The sequence below is a fragment of the Canis lupus genome, chromosome 7, assembly GCF_011100685.1.
Source record: "Canis lupus familiaris isolate Mischka breed German Shepherd chromosome 7, alternate assembly UU_Cfam_GSD_1.0, whole genome shotgun sequence".
In the NCBI taxonomy this organism is placed as follows: Eukaryota; Metazoa; Chordata; class Mammalia; order Carnivora; family Canidae; genus Canis; species Canis lupus.
This window is the reverse complement of record NC_049228.1, coordinates 41,158,536-41,178,808: the sequence shown is the minus strand read 5'-3', so window position 1 is coordinate 41,178,808 and position 20,273 is coordinate 41,158,536. Positions and strand designations below refer to the sequence as shown.

Here is a 20,273-nt window from a genome sequence, read left to right as displayed (position 1 = left end):
TTCTCATCCAGGGGACGCGGCACCCCCTGCAGCTCACAGCTTAGGAGTGGAGTGGGAGGGTAGTTAGTGCATGGGCGCTGGTGGTTGTGGTGAGCAGGAGAAACCCCCACCTGGGGCTTTGGGGTGGGGCTTGCAGCAGGGCCTGCCTCCAGCTCCCCGTCCCCTCCCCTCTCTAGACTTCAGTCTCCTGTTTGGTTGAAGGGGCGGGGAGGAGCAGCCACAAAGGATTTAGTGTCCCCTGGAGCCCCAGCAGCCCTCCCTCCCTGAGCCCTTGGCCACTATGTCCCCTCTGACCTGTATGGCACCCCGTGTGCAAACATGGAGGCATCCTATGGGGACCCGTGGACCTGTGGTGCAGGGGCCACTGCCATGCCACCAGCTAGCACAGCTCCACACCACCACCCAGGCTTCTTGCTAATGCCCCCTTGGGTGAGTTGACCTCTAGCCTGAGCTGCAGAGGGAGGAGGACCCCTGCCCCCCCTCCCCCCTCACAGGCTTTGCTCCTCCAGAAACACCAGGGGGGTCACTAGGCATTTCTGCCCCCTCCCTGCACCTGCCATCCCGTTATACTCCCAAGTGTAAGGAAATGCTGTTCTGACTGATTTCTAGCTCTTGCTCTGCAGAAAGCCTCTCCTTGTTCTGTGCACCCCCCTCTGCCAAGAATCAGCCAGGACCCCCGCCCCAGTCTACTATGAGACGTTTCTTGTCCTTTCAGCCTCCCTGATCTTAGCAAAGCCATCTGCTCCCCTCCCCTCCCCCCATCTCTCCTCTTGCTTAGGAGACCTGCAGACAGAAGGGAATGGAACCCAACTGTTGACTCAGCAGCAAGTGCTCAGGCTGATTCCACAGCTGGAAAGGAGGGGAATCACTAGTCACTGGGGCTGGTGCCCGCGCTGGGCCGACTGGTGGTGGTGCCCCAGCGCAGGGGGTGGGGTGGGGGGTGTGTGTGTCCGTGGCCGGCACCGCTTCAGGGAGGGGTCTGCGGACAGACTCAGGCAGGTGCGGGGGCCTCCTTGGCAGGAGGAGGGGATCCCAACAGGCACAGACTGTCCTGCCCAAGCTCTCCTAGGAAACAGCATAAGGACGGCTGCACACATGGGACTCTAGGAGCACCCAGAGCCTTGCGCCTCAGGTTGGGGGGGGGGTGCAGATGCCGCCTTGCCTCCAGCAGCTCACGGTCTGAGGGAAAAGAAGACCCCAGGCTGACTCCTCCAGGGGGTGGGAGCCCAGAGTGGGGAGCTTTGCACAGGACCACAGGCAGGTGCTGAGGTGGGTCTGAGCAGAGAGTGAAGAAGCCTCACGAGAGGGTCAGGGGTGAGTCAGGGGAGGAAGTAAGGTCCTGACAGAGGCAAGGCCAATGCCCAAGAGGCTGGGGTGACACAGAGGGACCCTGGACCACCGCTGGGGGCCCCCAGGACTGTGGAGAATGAGGTGCAGGCCCCAACCGCTCCTGCCTGACCCCCAGGTGATACAGCCACTCCTCTGCCTCCAGCTGCCTGCCTAGCCCTGCCAGGGAAGAATCTGCGGCCCCTTACCCTGCAGCCCAGGTGTAATTACCCTTACCCCACAATGCCCAGATCTGTGACCCCTGCCCGGTGTCTCTGAACCCCCAGACCCGCTCCCCCCACTGCAGTGGCGATTCAAGCCCTTACCCTCCATGATGAGAGAGAGAGAATGAGAGAGAGAGAGTCTGAGACAGAAGGAGCCCGGAGTACTTGGATCCCTGTGGGAAGAGGTTGTTGGCGATGATTTATTAGCCAGGCAAGAATCAACAAACAAGTTCTAACATCTGTTCTCGCCAAACCATTCCTCAGACAACAGCAGCATTGGACCAGGGCCCAGACTCTAAGGCTCAGAGGGCCAAGGAAATCAGACTCCAGGAGGAGAAGCTAGGGCAGTGGGAGGCAGCAGGGGCACCCTTGCACTCTTCCTTGGAGGACTGCGCATCACCGAGCCACCACCACCACCACCCACCCGGTTCTCTGGGACTTTGGGGAGGGAGCCCGTGCCTGGGTCCCTGAAAGGGAGCTGAGTCTGCATCCGCTCCTCTGAACTCCAGGCTTCCTTGTGGGGGCCCTGATCTGTCCAGGGAACAGGGCTAAACTGGGATCTGGAGTTCCACCAGCACCCAGGCCTCCATGCTGTGGAACTCTGGAGAGCAGCCAGATTTCCTGTCAGGAAATCTCTGACATTTCCTGTGGAGAGGAGGACATGGGGTAAGAAAGGGTGCCAGGCAAGGGACCTAGGAAGCCTGGGTTCTAGTCCTTGGCCCTGGCCCAGTCACTATCCCTCTCTGGCTTGTCTCCACATCTGCACCTCCAGGGACTTGGCCTGGATCAGTGATGGCAAAAGAGACGCTGCTATATTGCCTCCCTCTCTGCCCACAGCAGACATCACTAATCAATAACAGTGCTCTGTTCTGCTGAGTGTGGAGATGACCTGAACATCCTTCACAGCGCAGTGCTCTAGGCAGCCGCGACCAATGGATGGCAGTTGGCATGTGAGATGACACCTCTGTGCATCTTTGCAATAGATGATGGCTGAGGTCCTTTCTAGTCTGATTGCCTACGGTTTGTTCCATGCACATTTCCTGAGAAGGGCACCTGGGGCTCTAGGTTATCCTCCCCCAGCTCAGACTCACCGTGCTACTGGGGAGGCCCCAAGGGAAGCCACACCTGTCCTTTGTCTTCTGTCCTCTGTCTAGAAAGATTGTGAGGGAGGGTGTGCCCCCAGCAGGGCAGAGGCTGGTGGGGCACAGAAGGGCCTTGTCCAGTCACAGAGTTCTCAGACTGTGGTCGCCAGGCTCCTGGATTCTGCGGAGAGAAGGATGATCCTAGGTCACGCCCTCTATCCTTCACCTCTCAGGCCTACCTGCAGCCTCAAGGGCTGTCCTCTGGTCTTAATGCATGTCGGCTTGCATAGAGGAGGCCTAAACTGCTCTCATTCATTCAGCAACCATTTCCTGAGGACCAGCTCTGTGGCAGGCACTGTGCTGGGTGCTCTGGAAACAGATGACTAAGTCCCAGCCCCTGCTCAGGGGGCTTGCACTCTCCTGGGAACGAGTGGAGTTGGGTGTCCCAGGTGATCAGTGGTATGTGTGGCAGGTGTGTATGTAGCACAGGGGGATGGCCACTGTGGTTGTGTTTGGGAAATCTGCAGGGAACAGAAGGACACACTGTCTTGAAGGATGGCTAGGGCAGTGGGAGGTGTGCTTAGAGAGACGTAAAGAGCTTAGTGAAGATGGCAGCAGCTGGTGGGGGGCTGACGAGGAGGTCCTCTGCCTGCACCAGTATGCATGGCCGCATGGGCCAGCTAGCTGTTTTAATCAACTGAGCCGTCCAGGCGCCCTGAGCTAGCTGTTTTAGAAAGACCATTCTGACTTCCTTGGGGCAGAGTAAATCAGAAATGGCAAGATTGGTGGTTAGACCAGTTAGGAAGCTTGGAAAATCCTGATGATGGATGCTGAGGCTGCAGCTTCGGGGCGGGGGAGGGACCCAGCAGGAATCTGAGGCCTATGAGGAGTCAGGGTAGAGGGAATGTCTAGGGAGCCCTGGGGTTCTGGCTGGGATAGTCAGGTGGCTGGAGAGTCATTCTTCTGGCTGGGAAACAGAGGAGGGGCAGTCTGGGCAGAAAGGTGAGAGCGTGAGAGTGGGCTGCTGTGCCAATTTCAGGAGGCTGTGGGGTACTGGGGGCTGAGTGGGAGACGTGGGCTGCTGGTTCATCTCTAGTGCCCAAGCTGGGGGTGAGGGTGGGGAGACAGGCTTAGGGGCTGAGGCAGGTCTGGGGCATCGCAGGGAGGGTGGGGAACGGCCTGTAGAGGGGGCAGAGGCCTAGGGAAAGGGTGGAAGTGGCCAGGAGGTGTCACGCCGCTGCCCTGGACTGGGACACTGGCTTGCACTCATCAGAGGACTGAAGAGGTGCGGGGTGGGGGTGAGGGTTGGCAAAGGGAGTGTGTGGAGGAGCAGGAGAGCAGGTGCCTCCTCCCCTGAGCTCATCAGAGACAACAGGAGGGACTCCCAGTGCTCCCAGCTCTCAGGCTGTGAAGGGGGAGGGGAGGGAGCCAGAGTGGGAGAGGCCCAAGTTCCAACGATGGCTGGAGCCAAGATTCCTGGTATTGGGGGGGGGGGGGGGGGCCTGGGCGAGAGGGGCGGACCACTATTTCTTCTGAGAAGTGGAGAGGGATGACAGAGGGGAGGCTTGTTCCAGTGACCCCAGGGCGAAGACAGGGAGCCGCTTCTGGGCTCCTGGCAGCCCGGAGGCTCTCTTTGCCCGGCGATCTCGGACCTTCACCCTGGCCCCGGCATCCACTCGAACTCCTTCGCTATCCTCCCCAGTCTGGCTTTCAGGACGTCCTCCCCGCGGTCCTCCTTCTCTGGGCACTGCTTTACCTGGCTTCCCGGGACAGGCCTGGACCGGCATTTCCGCAGGGCCCGGTGCCCGAGGACGCAGGGGGGCCCCCCGGCCCCAGGCGGGACCTCCACCTCCACCTCCGCATAGACGTTGCACGGGGCTTCCCCGGGGCTGCCCCGCCCCATGGCGTAGAAGGCGATGGGCTCGTCGGGCTCCTGGTAGATGGGATGGGAGGGCTTGGGGGGGGGGGCCGGGCGGGGCTTCGGAGCCGGGCTTGTGTAGACTTCGGGGGGCAGCTGGGGCTTCGCAGGCAAGGGAGGCTTGGGCCTGGGCTGCTGGGGAGCCTGGGAGAGAAGGCCAGGCCGGAGGGGAGGGGGCGTCAGAGCGACCCGGGCGGGGCTGAGGCTGCAGCCGGTGTCCTGGAGGCCCCGCCCCCGGGTCCTCGAGGCCCCGCCCCGCGCTGGGCCCGCCCTCTGCCCTCCCTCAGCCCCTCCGAGCCCAATACCTCCTTGGGCTCCCCGGCCCCCTCCTTCTGCGTGGGGGTTACGTTCTGCAACTTTTTGAGGATCAAGCCATACTGAGGGTGTGAGTCCTGGCTTTTGTTTCCAGAGTCCGGCATTTCAGTGCTCAGGGAAAGTCCGACGGGCTCGGGAGTCTGCAGGGAAAGGAAGCCTCAGGGATTTGGTGCAGGAGGGATGGTGGGTGGAGGTGGCCAGGTCATCTGGGAGACAATCAGCTGGTGCTGGTGCAGGGTGTGTGGGGGGAGGGGCACAGAGATTCGGACCCCTTGGGTTCCCTGGGTGAGGAGCAGGGTTGGAGATAGTAAGGGGGCCCCACGGCAGCGTGGAAAGCCCCTCAGCTCACAGGCTGTATCTAGCATTGACCTCAGTTCCACCGGGAACACAGCCAGTCTGCATTTGTGCCTGTGGTTGTAAAAATGCAACAAGACTTCAGAAGTCTTGAGCCTAAATATTTTCAGCATGGGGACAGATCTCCAAGACTGTCCCATCTGTTTATTTCTGCAGGAGCGGGGGAGTACTCCTTGGAGGTTTAAGCTAGACATTTGAGGGGCAGAGAGACAGCCTCCAGGAAGATGACCCTGACGGTGGGAAGGTCCCTTTCCATGATAGCTGGGCTTTAGCTCAGCAGCCTAGCTGTGCACATGCCCAGGGCTTCTGGTAGACTCAGGCCACAAGGCTTTCCTCATGCTTCTCGTGTCCACCAAGTGCGTGTCCGCATCTGGAGATGTGCGAGTACTGCGGGCTTTCTGGATCCACGTCAGAATTCTCTTTCCCTGCCCTTACCACCTCCTCTCTCTGCATTCCTTTTGTGACTAAAAAAGCAGCACCCTCACCCTGCTGCTGAGACAGCTTCTCGGGAGCCACCCCCCAACTCATCTTATGGGGCACCAGCCCTGCTCCTTCCGCTGCCTCAACAACTTGACACCTGCTCCCCTCTCTTTGTGCCATAACCATTACCCCAGCTCAGGCCTCTTAAGTCCTCCCCTGCCTCATCTTGGTCTGCAACCCATTGTTCACTGGCGGCCAGGGTGAGCTGAACAAATTCCCCTGGCAGTCTTCAGCAGCTGCCGGTCCTCCAGGGGAAAGTCCAAACTCCAGAGGAGTGTTGGGACAAGACCCTTTGAGACCTGGTTGTAGAGCAGGCACCTGACAGCTCTGCCTTCAGCTCTCCAGTGCATCGGCTCCCCTCACCTCCAGACTTCCCTGCACCCTGTGCCCACTGCTGGGGATCTTCATGTCCACCATTCCTGGTGAAGGTCCACATAAGACTTGCCCACAGGCACACTTCCTTGAACTGACTTCAGTCAAGCCTGAGAAACCGTTCCTGCCAGTACCATCAGTGAGCTCCTCCTGGCCAAGGCCAGTGGTCAGTTCGGGACCCACTGGCATGCCCTTCCTTGGGGCATTTTCTTTGCTTGGCTTCTAGAGCATCACATGCTCCTGGTTTTTCTCTTCTCTCCCTGGCTGATCCTTCTCAATTTTCTTTTTCTTTTTTTAAAATATTTTATTTATTTATTAATGAGAGACACAGAGAGAAGGGGGGCGCAGAGACACAGGCAGAGGGAGAAGCAGGCTCCAAGCAGGGAGCCCGACGTGGGACTCGATCCTGGATCTCCAGGATCAGGCCCTGGGCTGAAGGCAGCGCTAAACCGCTGAGCCACCCGGGCTGCCCTCAATTTTCTTTATAGGTTTGCTCTCCCTTCTGCAAACTCTAAATGCTGGAGACTTAGTATTCCCTTCTTGTCCATTGACACTCCCTCCCGAGTTCGATTTCAGCCCTCCTGAAAGCTTGACAATCAATCCTTCTATATGCTGATGACTCCCAGGTGTTTATCTCCAGCCCAGACCTCTGTCCCAAGCTCCAGACCCACATATTTAACTGCCTACTGAACATCCCATTAAAAAGGGGGATACCTGGGTGGCTCAGTGGTTTAGTGCCTGCCTTTGGCCCAGGGCATGATCCTAGAGTCCTGGGATCGATTCCCCCAATAAACATGGGGTCCCTGCGTGGAGCCTGCTTCTCCCTTTGCCTGTGTCTCTTAAATAAAAGCTTAAAAAAATAAAATAAGTAAATAAAAGCTTAAAAGCTTTTATTTAATAAAAACTTAAAAAAAATCAAAACCAAAAACCCCACATCCTGCATTCTGCCTCCACCTCAGCCACCCTAGCCCAGGCGACCACCAGCTCACCTGAAGTATTGTAGTTTCTCCATCTGTCCTCCTTGCCCCACCCCCAAACTTGCCAGATCATGTCAGTCCTGATCATGATCAGGGGGTGTGGTGCCATCCCCCCTCACTTAGAATAAAATCCGAAATCCATGTGAGAGTCTACATACAGGGTTCCCTTCTTTCATCGCTGCTCTCATGTCCAATTCATCCACCTATGCTAGTTTCCTGACTGCTGTCAGTCTTCCTCAAACACCTCGGGCAGCTTCCTACCGCAGGACCTTTGTACCTGCTGTTCCTCCTGCCTAGAAGGTTTTTCCTCTAGTTGCCTGCATGGCTCCTTCCCTTACTTCATCCAGGCCTCCCTTCAAATGTCTCCTTACCAGAGTAGCTTTCCTTGGTGTCCCTGTGTAAAACAACCCCAACCCTGTCACTCCCTGTCTTATTAGCATGCATTTATCATTACTGGACATACTACAGATTATCTGTTTCTCTGTCTTATGTGAGCACCGTCTCCACACTAGAATATAAGGTCCAGAAGGCAGGGCTGTTCTGATCAGTTGTTCCTGCTGTATTGCCAGACCCTGATCGCTGGCTGGCACCTGTGTCCTCGGACTGCCTGACCACTCTGGGGGGAGGCACTCCCTGGTGTGCTCCCTGCCACACAGGCCCTGGTGGCACTCACTCTGCATTTCCTCTCTTCTCATACTTGATTGCTCCTATTCATCTGTCTTTGCTGCTGGTAAGTGAGCTTTGTGGGCCTGAGGCCTGTCTTGTTCATGGTTCTATTTCCAGGGCCTGCCAGCAGGAGCATTGTGCTGTAGCCCTGTAGCCCCTACTCAGTAAATAGTCCTTACTTGAAAACACAAATGACCCCACGTGCCTGCTGTCTTTGTGTGGCTGAGCTCATCCGTGAAGGACCCCTCCCCAGCACTCGAGGGGATCCTAGGGGCACAGGGTGGACAAGAGACCTATGGCTGCATCGCAGGGGGGGATGAGGTGGTGGCCAGGGTCCCTGGGGCCAGGGGCTGGGGGTACCTGGCGGGCCAGGGGCTCGGTGAGTTTCTCCCCATAGGGGCTGAGCGGGCACGCTGTGTAGTGTTGCAGCAGGTCCTGCAGCCTCACGTGAGCGCTGTCCTCGCCTAGCACCACGTGGCGCCCATCCCCAAGCTGGGCCAGCAGGAAGTGGCGGCAGCGAGTCCGGCTCCTGGAGGGCACCCATGGGATCAGAGCCACCTCAGGCCTGGCTAGCCACCCAGGCCAGGGTCTCTCTCCTTCCCAGCTGGCCCCTGCCCTTTCTGCATCAGGAGCACCCAGCCCACCCCGCTGGGGTGGCCAGGGCACTGCCCCTGCTCTTGCCCCCTCACCTGTAGGTCAGCACAAAGGTCACAGCGCTCTCACTGAACCGTACCAAGTAGCATCCCTCAGGCTTGGTCTCCAGCAGCCTCTCAGCCTCCCTGTGGGTGGTGGAGAAGACTTCTCCAGCCTCCTGCCTGTCCTGGACTCTCAAGGCAGACCCCAACCCCCAGCCAAGCAGACTCAGGTGACGTAGAAGGGTGAAGAAGATAGCAGAGAGAAGTGGGGTCTGCTCCCAGGTGCAGGGCCTGGAGAACACAGGGGCCAGAGGTCCCACCCAGGAGAGGTTTCATCCCTGCCTCATCCTGGAGGACACCCTGGGGTGACAAGAGGCTTGTAGATTTCCAAGGTCATGGGCTGAACTGGAGCAGAGGAGGCAAAGCTGAGGGATGCAGGAGGAAGGGCCTACCAGAGAGACAAGGAAGAGCAGAGGCTGGTGAGGCAGAAAGGTCAGGAGATCTGGGGGTCGGGGCGGGGCTGGGGGGGACCATGAGGTCTGGAGGGCCAGAGACAGGAGCCGAAGCTGAAATCCAGAGCGGGGGGAGGGGGTGCCTGTAGCCTCCCTGGTGACCTCCTCCAGGACAGATGCCTCAGACACTGGCCTGGGAGCCTCCAGGACTCATGGTTGGACTCGCAGCCTCCACACTCTGCTGGGCCTGGGCCCCAGGACTTGCCCTGCCCCTCTCTGGGCCTGTTTCCGCCACCTCTGTGACTCACCTCCGGGTGATGAAGCCGTGGAACCAGGCTGGGGCTGCCCCGTGCTGCAGGAGCCAGTGGGCCTGGGTCTTCTGGAACCAAGCCCGGGTCTCGGCCTGCAGGGACTGGCCTCCTTCCCCAAACACCTCATCAGCCTTCTCGGCATCCTCTGGGCTAGAGGCAGCCTCTTGGGGTTGAGGAGATGCCTGAAACAGGGGGAAGGTTCAAGGAGGGGGGGTTAGCCATGATGTATGGGCTTCCTCCTGACCGTCAGCCAGCTGTGCCTCTGCAGCCTCACCGCTGCTCCCCATCCCAGTTGCCCATTCTAGGCTATAACTACCCAGGAGGTGCCTTTCAGGGTCCAGCTTAAAACCCCTTCTTCAGCTGCACTTGCTTTTTTTTCCAGGGAATTTCTGCCCACTTCCCTCTGGGCCTGCAGGCCTTTTACCCAGTAGCAGTTAGCTCTTAACCTGAGTGTGAGGCTTCTGGAAGGACAGGCAGTCATTCCCTGGCCTGCAGGATCAGGGAGATGATGCTACAACCTCTCACCCCAGAGGACAGAACGAGGGAGGACTCAGCCTCCTGTGGGAGGGGCTGAGCTGGATCATAGGGAGGACTTTCTAATGGCCCCATGGGTGAGAGGGACGGAGGCCCAGACGCACTGGGCAGGTGAAAGTCAGGGACAGAGATGCAGAGGTCTGCTTCTGGGACTTGGTACCCTGTACCCTGGTTACCCTCAGACTCAGCCTGTGCATCCCAGGGATGGTAAGGGGACAATGCAATGAATGAAGGAGGTACTCCCCATCTCCCCTCCTACCCCCCCATCTCCCCTCCCTCTCCCTTCTCTCCATCTCCTCTCCCTCCTCCTCATCTCTCCTCCCTATCTCCCTCCCTCCTCCCCATCTTCTCTCTCCCTCCCTCCCTCCCTCCCTCTCTCCTTCCCTTCCTCCCTTCTTCCCTCCCTCCCCATCTCCCTTCCCTCCCTCCTTCCTTCCATGCCCTAGCCCTATAGGCAGCCCCAGATCATTCCTGCTTTTCCCCTATTGGCCTTTATCTACCCTCAAGTCCTCACCGATGGGAGGAGGGGAGCCAAGGAGGAAGTGGTGCCAGCCGGGTTCCCCCTTACCGCAGTGTGGACAGCTGGGACCCTGGGGCTGGGCTGGGCCTCCTCAGCCTTCAGGGCCTGGATCCTGGGCCCCTGGAGCAAGCCCAGGTCCTGGCAGCTCCTGCGGGGCAGCTCCAGGGGCTGGAAGGTGCTGAAGGTAGGGGCAGGGGCTTTGCCACTTCCTGTTAGCACAAAGAGGTCCGGGTAGGGGGATGGGGAAGAGGGGGGATGTCTGGGTGAGAGGCTACCTCTCCCCCGGGCTCCCAGGAGCTCTGTGTGCCTCTGATGAGAGGACAGGGACAGTGCCAACTGGGGGTCTCTCAAGGGGGAGGAGTAAGGAGTCCAGGAGGCACGAGCTGGCAGGGAGATGGGCATGGGGAAGCAGAGAGCCCCACAGCGCAGGTGTGGGGTGCGGGGCACAGCGAGGGGGTAGGGTGGTGTGTCTCTTCAGGGCAGACCTCTGCTCTTTATGTTCCAGATCCTCTGCTCATCGCCCTCCCTCTGCTAAGGAGCGCTCAGCAGACCCTGCCACCTATGTCCCCAGGGCTGAGCCGACTGGCGCCAGGAGAAGTAGTTGTAGGCTCCCTGCCCATCTGCCCAGCCAGTTCTGGCTTGGGGTGGGCCCTTCACCCCTGAAGTGGGAACTCAGGCCTGGAGACAGCAGGGGATCTGAGGGTCTGGATGTCCTTCCACCCGCCATCCAGGCTTCGCACTTACCTTGGGGACAGATCTGGGCCAGGGGGAGCTCCATGGAGCCAGGCTAGGAACTGAGCCCCTGGAGCAGGGTGTGTGTATGTGCTCTCAAAAGATGTGCACACTCAGCAACTCATCTCTCTCACCCCAGCCCCCGAGGGCAGGAAATGTCGCCTTACCCACAGCCCTAACCCTGGCAGAGGACCCACGTCATGGAAAGCCGTAAGACACTCGTCCCTCCTCCGGAAGCCAGGCCCCTGAAGGTGATGATGGTGTGATGCTGTGGTGGTGGGTAGTTGTGTCATTCTGCCCTTGGCTGTTGGGTATTGGGAGGTCCTTCCTGCTGTCTGACCTCCATCCCTCCTGTTTCTCCCTCTACTCCCTCGCTCCAATCTGGGACCACCTTTCCTCTCCCTGCCTCCCTCTCTGTCTCCCCCTCAGCTTGTTCTGAGCAGCAGCAATGGGGATGTCAACTTCAAAAGGATATTTGGGGTCCTGGGAGATTCCTACTCAGGATTGTGCTTTTAGGACATATGAGGAGTGACGCGGGCAGGGCTGCAACAGGAAGAATGTGGGGAAGACTTCTGGAAGGACTTTCTGAGGTCATACGAAATCTTTGAGATGAAGTGGGTGGGAAGGAAGGGGGGCTGGCTTCACCTTCCAGCAGATAATAGGACTGGGTTAGGGCAAAATCCGGCAATCCTGGGGGGTGGAGGGACAATCTGGAGGAAGGAGGGGAATCCAGAGGATGGAGGTCATGATCCGAAGCAACATTGTGAGCAGTTATTATAACATCAATGCTGACATCTTAAACTCTCCCTGTGCCTATATTTGCTGCCACACCAGAGACCAATCCCATTGCTCGCTCATTTGATCCTCACAAATATATGGGCAGGGAACATTACCCCCATTTCCAGAGGAATAAACTGAAGCTCAGGAAAGTTAAGTGCTATGGCCAGTTGTTTCAGTGTCTCAGAAGTTGGGATTAGAAACTAGACCTTCCTTTACTAACTTCACCATGATTTAAGCCAACAGTCCAGGACTAGGTGCCAGGCACTGTTGTTGGTCCAAGAACACAGAGAGAAAAAGGATCTTGCTTCAAGATGTTAGGTGGGGGAGCCAGGCCTGCCAACAGACACTTCCCATGAGGACACAGTGGTGTGAGTGGAAGAAGGTGGGCAAAGGTGTTTCTAGAAGAGGGACCAGCATTACAAACACCCATAAGAAGGAATGAGCATGCATACGTGCGTGTGGGCAGCCTTAGGGGACTGAGTGGCTGGGGCAGGGGCTGGCTTAGGGTCTGCAGCTGGATTATCTGCTGCTCTCTGCCCAGGAAGGAGTCTGGACACCCAGCTTACAGCCCGAAGTTACTTCCCCATCAGCTCCAGGCAGGGGAGCGCTTTCCCCACCGTCAATGCCCTACACGGCTGCCCACACCGCAGGACCTTACCTCCCCCCAGCTGCCTGCTGTCTCTTCCTGAAACATGTGGCCTTTCCCTGGTCCAGCCCCCCGGGGTTGGTGATGAGTCTGGTGCTCTCAACATGTTCCCCAAGCCCTTCACTGTATTGTAATGAGCCGGGGGTGGGACTGTGCCCTCCATGGCCCCATCAGACGCCAGGGTTCTGCTCTGTGCTCAGCTGTGCGGCTGGGAGTCCACTCAGCACAGCCCAATTCTGGAAACCCTGCCCGCCACTTTGGTGCACTTTGTGATGATTGCAACAGAAGCATTTTTCACCTTCCAAATGGAATCACTCCCACGCTCTTTGTCTGGAGGCCTGGGCGCAGGCCTGCAGCCTGAGCAGGTGCAGGGATGTCAGACACAGGTACAGCTGACCATTCACCGCAGCTCTGTCCAAATGCACCCCAGCTCTTGGCTCTTGTATGGGCCTCAACATCTCCTGGGACGGAGGTTGTTGGGAGAGGATTAGTTTCTCTGAGGCTCTGACTGTCTCTCCCCTTTGCCTGTGTCTTGTCCCCCTCTACCCCGGTGGTGGGGTCAAAATAGCAGTCCCTCCATCTCTCCCAGCTTCAGATGCTCCTCTCTGGAGGGGCGGCTGTGGGATTCCACCAGTAAGTGGGCGCTGAGCCAGCAGAGAGTACAACTTAGAGGAGTGGCTCAGGTACTGGTTCTTTGCTCCCAGTTCCTGGCACCATGATGGTCACTGTTAACCACTGTCTCCTCACGGCTAGGGCAAAAGTCCAGACCGCAGGCTCCTGTTCTGGCTGGGCTCGTGGAGGCCGGGGTCTGGGAGCCCCTCTGCCCTGCACACAGCTGGGCAGGGGTCAGGAGGGGCTTAAGAACACACATGCTGGATGGTTTGTGTGGTGCCCCCCATGCCCCCCCAGCACCCTTTCCCTGAGCCCCCACATCTATTAGTCTGAGCTGTCATAATGAAACACCACAGACTGGAGGGCATAAACAACAGAAATTTATTTTCTCACTGTTCTGGAGTCTGGAATTCCAAGGTCAAGGTGCCAGCAGGGTTGGTTTCTGGTGAGAACTCTCTTCCTGGCTTGCAGATGGCTGCTTTCTCGCTGTGCCCTCACATGGCCTTTTTTCTGTGCTGGCGCTGGGCAGGGCTGGGCAAGTACCTCAGGTGTCTCTTCCTCTTCTTACAAGGACACCCGTCCTATCAAACAAGGACCCCACCTTTATGACCCCATGTAACCTTAATTACTTCTTTAAAGGCCCTATCTCTCAATATAGTAACATTGGGGGTTAGGGCTTCAACATATGAAAGTTCCACACACTAGATGTCAAAGGCCGTCCTCTCCACTCAAGGAGCTCACATCCTAAGGTAGGTAGGACCACAGAAGAGACTTGGCAATTCAAAGCAGTCCTGCCCAGAGCCATGTGCATCCTTGAGGATCTCAGGGGAGAGAGCCGTCTTCTGACTGGGGTGATGGGGGGTGGGGGGTGGAGGCTAAGAAGGGAGTGCAGTTTTAGTTTTAGGAGGCATTGGATTGGGCCATGATAAGAAGTTATGGGTGAATGTCTGTACTACCCAAAGCAATCTGTAGATTCAATACAATCTCTATCAAAATTCCAGTTGCATTTTTCACAGAAATAGAACAAACAATTTTAAAATTTGTATGGAATCGCAAAGACTCAGAATAGCCAAAATGATCTTGAGAAAGAATAAAGCTGTGGGCATCAGGCTTCCTGATTTCAAACTACATCACAAAACTATAGTAATCAAAACAGTATGGCATTGGTATGAAACAGACACAAAGATCAGTGAAATAGAAGAGAGAACCCAGAAATAAGCCCAAGCACTTATGGTCAATTAATTTATGACAAAGGAGTCAAGAATATACATGGGGAAAGGGCAGTCCCTTTAATAAATGGTGTTGGGAGGGGATCCCTGGGTGGCTCAGTGGTTTGGAGCCTGCCTTTGGCCCAGGGAGTGATCCTGGAGTCCCAGGATCGAGTCCCACGTTGGGCTCCCTGCATGGAGCCTGCTTCTCCCTCTGCCTGTGTCTCTGCCTCTCTCTCTCTCTCTCTCTATGTCTATCATAAAAAAAAAAAATGGTGTTGGGAAAATTGGACAGCCACATGCAGAAGAATGAGATCAGACCATGATCTCATGCCATAAACAAAAATTAACTCAAAATGGATTAAAGAGGGGCCCCCTGGGTGGCTCAGGAGGTTAAGACTTAAGATGAAAAGCATAGGACCTGAGAACATAAACCTCCTAGAAGAAACAGAAGTGATAAGCCCCTTGACATCAGTCTTGGTGACGACTTAATGGATTTCACACCAAAAATAGCAGCAACAACAGCAAAAATGAAAAAGTGGGATTCCATCAAACTCACAAGCTTCTGTACAGCAGGAAATCACCAACAAAATGAAAAGGTAACCTATCGAATGTGAGAACGTATTTGAAAATCCGTATCTCTGGTAAGGGATTACTATCCACAATATATAAAGAACTCCTAAAACTTAATAGCAAAACGCCAATCTGATTTAAAAATGGGCAGAGGATCTGGATAGAGATTTCCCCAAAGAAAACAGTTGGCCAAAGGGCACAGGACAGGGGGCTCCCCCTCACTAAGCTTCAGGGAATGCAAATCAAAACTACTCTCAGCAGGCAAGGAGGGGGCGGGTGGCTCTATACCCTGCACCAGGCATCAGGGGGAGCACTTCCAGGTATGCTTGGGCAGTGGACTTCCCACTTGACAGACAAGTTACTGAGGCTCAAGTAAGTTATCAGTAACTTGCTGGAGCAGACTAGTGTGTTTAGTTAACATTCAGTTCGGGTCTGGCTCCTGAAACGGTGTCCTCTCTCACCCTTTGCTGCTCTGTCCTGAAATCTCCCAGCACCTATTGAAAACCTGTTAGTGCTAGAGCGCCTGAGAGTTTAAAGGGCTACAGAGATAAGTAAGACCCAAGGGTAGGGGAGCTATACAGGTGAACCAACCCAGGTAATTGGGAATGCTAGGAATTAGCTAGGAGCCCAGGGTGAGGAGTGGGCCATTCGGCCTGGAGCCAGGTGGCATGAGGCCAAGAAAGCCTTCAGAGAGGGGGTGGTAGTTTAAGGGCTGAGAAGCTGATGGTCAGGATAAATGAGCAGGGATAAGTGGAGGAGGGTAGAGGAGCAGACAAGTGGCTGAGGATGTGGGGCTCAAAGCTGCCGGGTCCTTTGGGCACCAGTGAGTGTGAAGGGCAGAGAGCCCAAGAGACAAAGCCCAGGGGTGCCAGCTGCGGAGCTTTGTCCTCTCCTGGGCACTGGGGAGCCACCGGCAGCTTTCAGCAGGGAAGAGGTGAGGTGGGAGGCCCAGGGCTAGCGCTCACATGGCACCAGGTCCTTGTTCGCCCATGACTCCTGTCCTGGGGCCACTGTGATTTTTTGTGCAGTGCACTCCCCAAGGGTAGGGGCAGCTTTTACTGGTCGCTGTGACTCCTTTACCCATATTGGGACCAGCTCTCCTCAGGAGGTCAGTGTCCTTCTGTTGGGTGGTTTGGTGCCAGGGCCGGGTGATTGTACCAGTCGCCCTCCTGCCTGTATGGACTCCTCCCTTGAAGCCCTCCCCGGACCCCCCAGGGTGTTGGGCGAACTTCGAGGAGGCTCTGACTTTGGATCTCAGCTCTGCCATTTATTAGCTGTGGACTTTGGGCAAATAATTTCACTCCCTTGGGCCTCAGTTCCCCGACCTGCCAAACATCAGCAGTAGATTGAAGCTCAGCAGCTCATCCCCTGTGTTAGAGCGCATGTTGTGTCCCGTGCACTCTAGGACCGATAATCAGTAAATAATCACCTAATGACCACGGCGGGGGTGGGGTGGGGCGGGAGCCCCTCACGCCTTGTCTCCCAGCCCCCACCCTCTCCCTGTTTACTGCTGCCTCTGCTGTCAGGCCTTCAACTGCAAACCGCATTTCACAGCATTTCACAGACTCGGATGCTAGCAGGTCTCTAGGAGGTTCTGCTGGCAGGGAGGTCTGCTGGGGGGGACAGGCAGGGGTGGGGGTTGGGGGGGACAGACGGTGAGTCCTTGCACTTCTGGTCTGCTTCCTGTCCATGTCACTCCCACCCTAGCTGAGCAGCGCTGTTCCCCCTCCCCCTTCTAGACTCTGACAACCCTAACCTCACCTGCTCATTCTCTCAGTCTAGAGGTGGGAACTTCTTCCTGTGTTATCAGGGTTACTTGGTGTGTTCCCTTTTTGCTTCCGGCCCCCCATCCCTGGGAGGTCAACCCCTTATCTTCAGCGGTGTTTGTGGAAGTACACAGCCTGCTTTCTGTTTTCCCAGGGTGACTCCTGACACCAGCACTGCGGTTGTATAGCAGCAGGTGCAGAGTGCACTGTGGACGGTGCCAAGACCACGTAGGGCATGAAGAGGAGCCTCAGCCCACAGGTTGGGACAGGGGATGGGCCACAGTTGGATGCAGGTCCCAGGGGAGCATGGGCCAGGTGACAGGCGGCATGCTGGCAGAAAGGTGGAGCTTGTACTGGGCTGGGCACATCAGGATGCTGGAAAGGCAGGTTGCAGCCAGAAGTGGAAGGCTGCCATGCCAGGGAAGATGAGGTTTAGAGATAAAGATGGGGACCGAGAGGGACACCTGGGTGGCTCAGTGTCTGAGCATCTGCCTTTGGCTCAGGGCATGATCCTGGTCTGAGGATCAAGCCCCACATCGGGCTTCTGGTGAGGAGCCTGCTTCTCCCTCTGCCTATGTCTCTGCCTCTCTCTCTGTGTCTCTCATGAATAAATACATAAAATCTTAAAAAAAAAAAAAAGATGGGGACAGAGAGGATGATTGCTCTCTGTCCTTGGCAGGGTGGGGGTGGGAGAGGCTGGACCTGGCTGTGTGATGTTGGGCAGGTAATTTGGCCTCTCAGATCATGGATATCATCCCCTCTGAAGCATATTTTTAGTATTTTTTTAAAAAAACATTTTATTTATTTATTTGCTTATTCATGAGAGACACAGTAAGAGAGGCAGAGACACAGGCAGAGGGAGAAGCAGGCTCCCTGCAGGGAGCCCGATGCAGGACTTGATCCCAGGACCCTAGGTTCCCGACCTAAGCTGAAGGCAGATGCTCAACTGCTGAGCCACCCAGGTGCCCCTGAAGCAGATTTTTAAACACACACACACACACACACACACACACACACACACACACACACACTCTCTCTCTCTCTCTCTCTCTTTCTCTTTGGAAATAGAAAGTTCTTTGCCAGCATGAGGATTTATTGGTATTAGATACTGTTCTGAGTAAGTGGGGAAGAGCAGCTTTGGGTATTCCCCCCCCACCATGGGTATTTCCAGGCTGGGAAAGAAAGGAAGGTGGGAAAGAAGGTGCGGCTGGCCCCAGGGGATATGGTGGCCCACACTCAGCCTGGGAGGACGGGTTAGACGGGTGTGGGAAGCCAAGGAGAGGGAAGGTCTGTGCACCTGTCCGGAAAGGGGCATGGGAGAGCAGGTGGAGAGTATCCTGTCTTGGTTGGGGAGGGAGGCGCCCTCACTTTATGTGGTCCCAAAGACACCACAAGTGGAGAGCTGTTGGCTTCCCTTGGGCTAGGCCTGGAGTTGCCCAGGATCTCCGAGAACTATCTGCTTTTCTCCATCTCCCTCCCAGTTCACATCTTTCCAGGTAGAAGACATCACGGGGTTACAGAAGCATGCTGTGTTCCTACATTCATGAAAACTGACCTCGGCCCTGCCCAGAACATGGAAGAAACAATGTTTGAGGAGAATATGCATGGATCAGACTTTGTGGTACCCAAACAAGCAGAGAGAGGGTGAACCGGGGCCCTGCAGGTCTGACCTCGCCCATCCGAAGCCTTGGACCTCAGCCACCCACACCGGGAGGCTTCTCTTAAAAGGAGACTGCTTGTTTTTCACCATATAAATAAGGTACGTTCTTTAACAAACATACTGAGAAGATAAGCAAACAGGAGACATGCCGTCCAAGTTCCCACCCCTTGGCTGTAGAGTTACACTTCCATATAGTTTTCTGAGTTTGTACGTGTAAATGCAAAAAATAGGATTTGTATCATTTGTAGCCTGTTCTTGTCGCTCTGCAGCTCACCGTGCCCGCCCTGCTCCACAGCACTAAACCCACTCCTGCAGCATCTTTCACATGATACCACAACGGCTTAACAAGGAGCATTTGTGTAGTGCTCTGCGGCTCACAGAGTGCTTGGCCTTCAAGATTTTATTTCAGCTCTTGACCTTCCTTCATGGGGGGTGGGGGGGGCTCTCCCTTAGGTAAGGCAGTTTTCAAGAGAGGCCTCCTGCCTCCTCTGCCCCTCCCACCGACTTTCACAACATCACCTTCCATCCTCCTGTGTGGGGGTTGATGCCGGCTGCCCCCTCCTGCCCCCCTCTATCTTCTTGCCTCACCAAGATGTGCGACATTTTGTGCCAAGTCTCTCCTTCCTCTGACTCCCAGAGGGAAGAGGCCTGTCTCGTTTTCTTGAGAGTCCTTCTTTATAGTCTCAGGATTTCTTCCCCGCCGCCACCAAGTCTTCCGTGGATCCTCCATCCGCCCTCTCTCCCTGCACCTCTGCCTTCCCTCTGGCAGTTCTGCACAAGGACCAGCTTGACACAACCTGGACAGGTGGGGACCCAGGGGGACCCAGGTGGCCCTCTATTTCTCCATCTCTGGTAGGGACCAAGCAGAAAGTCTCCCTGTTGTTGTTCACAAGTGGGCAGAGGAGGGAAGAGCTCGTGGGGCAGGCCCTGAGCTTTTCTGGCATGCACAGACCCGGTCTGGGCTCCCCTGAGTCTCTCCCCTCACCACCTCCTCACACTCCTCCTTTCCCATCCTGACATCTGACAAGGCCCTAGTGACTCAGAGTCTGAGCCTCCTGGAGGGTGTTGGTGGGGAGGGAGGCCGGAAGGGAAATCTTGTGGCCCTGAGAGCCACCACCCATCCCTTCTCTCCTAGGATCTCAGTCAGCACCTTTGTGCTGGGAACGCCTCCCTGCTGCCCCTCCCCCAGCACTTTCTTCTCCCCTGGCCCCCTGTCTTCTCTTCCCTGCTGTGGTGGGAGTGAGGAATGTGGTGGGGGCCTCGCCCAAGAAGCCGAACTGGCCAGATGTCCTACCTTCCCAGGACCCGAATGGGAAACGCTCAGTATCCAATATTGGGGCTGCAGTGTCTGCCTCTGGCCAAGGTTCCAAGCAGGGGTTAATCTCCTGGCTTTGGAGAAGGGTGGATACCCCTGAGTTAGGGCAGGGTGCTCCCCTTGCTCCTCACCACACCCACTCTGAACTCCTGTCCCTTGGCCACAGCAAAGATGGTGGAACTCTTTGCCACGCAGCCCCTTTGAGACCCTACTTCTGTCAGGCATCAGGGGTAGCTGAAGATTTGTTCTCAAGCTCCTGACTATGCTCCCAGAGCTTCACCGAGAGCCTCCCCCTGGCCGTGCTCCCCGTACTCAACAAGATGCTCCCCCTGCTCATCTTTAGAGATTGAGCAGAGACAGCATTTTGAAGCCCTCTTTTCTTCAACTTTTGATCCCTTCCTTCAGCATCTCACATCTAGATGACCAGCACCTCTGGGGGCACAATATCCAGTACTGTGCAGGTAGGGGTGTGGGTGGCGGGAGAGGGCTTGACCCCACCACGCGAGTGCAGATGTGCCTGCGTGCGCTGTGCTGGGTGTGGGTCTCCCTCTGGGGCTCCTCTGTGGATCATCCCTCCTTCTCCTCTGCTGGAGGCCTCAGGGACTAGCCAGTCAAGGAGAGAACCTCCCCCATTCCTTTTCCCTAAGCTGTGGTTCCATCAGCAACCATTAGGGGTCACTGTTGCTTCAGCCACTGATGGCAGGCAGGGGCAGGACTGTGGTCGGTGGGCCGGGGACCCTTGCTGCCCACCCTGACCCTGCCAGGGCGGTAGTACATGGGATGTAATCACTGTCGCAGAGATAGTCTCACACAGG

The 20,273-nt window shown here is 56.5% G+C and overlaps 1 protein-coding gene and 1 long non-coding RNA gene across 4 annotated transcripts; one reads left to right on the top strand and one right to left on the bottom strand.

Moving 5' to 3' along the window:
* Positions 1–1,720: 1,720 nt before the first annotated feature.
* On the bottom strand, positions 1,721–11,060 carry SH2D2A (SH2 domain containing 2A). Of its 3 annotated transcripts, none has more exons than XM_038542979.1 (9): positions 10,911–11,060; positions 10,161–10,375; positions 9,110–9,294; positions 8,404–8,493; positions 8,075–8,243; positions 4,856–5,005; positions 4,389–4,694; positions 2,642–2,813; positions 1,721–2,195 (listed from the first exon to the last, which is right to left on the bottom strand). In XM_038542979.1, the coding sequence occupies exons 1-8, from the start codon at positions 10,942–10,944 to the stop codon at positions 2,646–2,648; spliced, it is 1,317 nt and encodes a 438-aa protein (XP_038398907.1). In that variant the 5' UTR covers positions 10,945–11,060; the 3' UTR covers positions 1,721–2,195; positions 2,642–2,645. The 3 variants fall into 3 exon arrangements, with proteins under 3 accessions (XP_038398907.1, XP_038398908.1, XP_038398909.1); XM_038542980.1 differs by having other exon boundaries at positions 10,215–10,375; XM_038542981.1 differs by lacking the exon at positions 4,389–4,694.
* LOC111096728 lies at positions 11,019–18,347 on the top strand. Its single transcript, XR_005362349.1, has 3 exons — positions 11,019–11,149; positions 16,638–16,742; positions 17,965–18,347. It is a non-coding gene; the product is annotated as an uncharacterized LOC111096728 (long non-coding RNA).
* The last annotated feature ends 1,926 nt before the right edge of the window (positions 18,348–20,273 follow it).

Coding starts and splice junctions, on each gene's coding strand:
- SH2D2A (XM_038542979.1), bottom strand. CDS start 10,944: ATGGAGCTCCCCCTGGCCCAGATCTGTCCCCAAG. Junction 10,376..10,910: donor GGCCCAGATCTGTCCCCAAG/GTAAGTGCGAAG, acceptor TTGTGCTAACAG/GAAGTGGCAAAGCCCCTGCC. Junction 8,494..9,109: donor CACGGCTTCATCACCCGGAG/GTGAGTCACAGA, acceptor CACCACCCACAG/GGAGGCTGAGAGGCTGCTGG.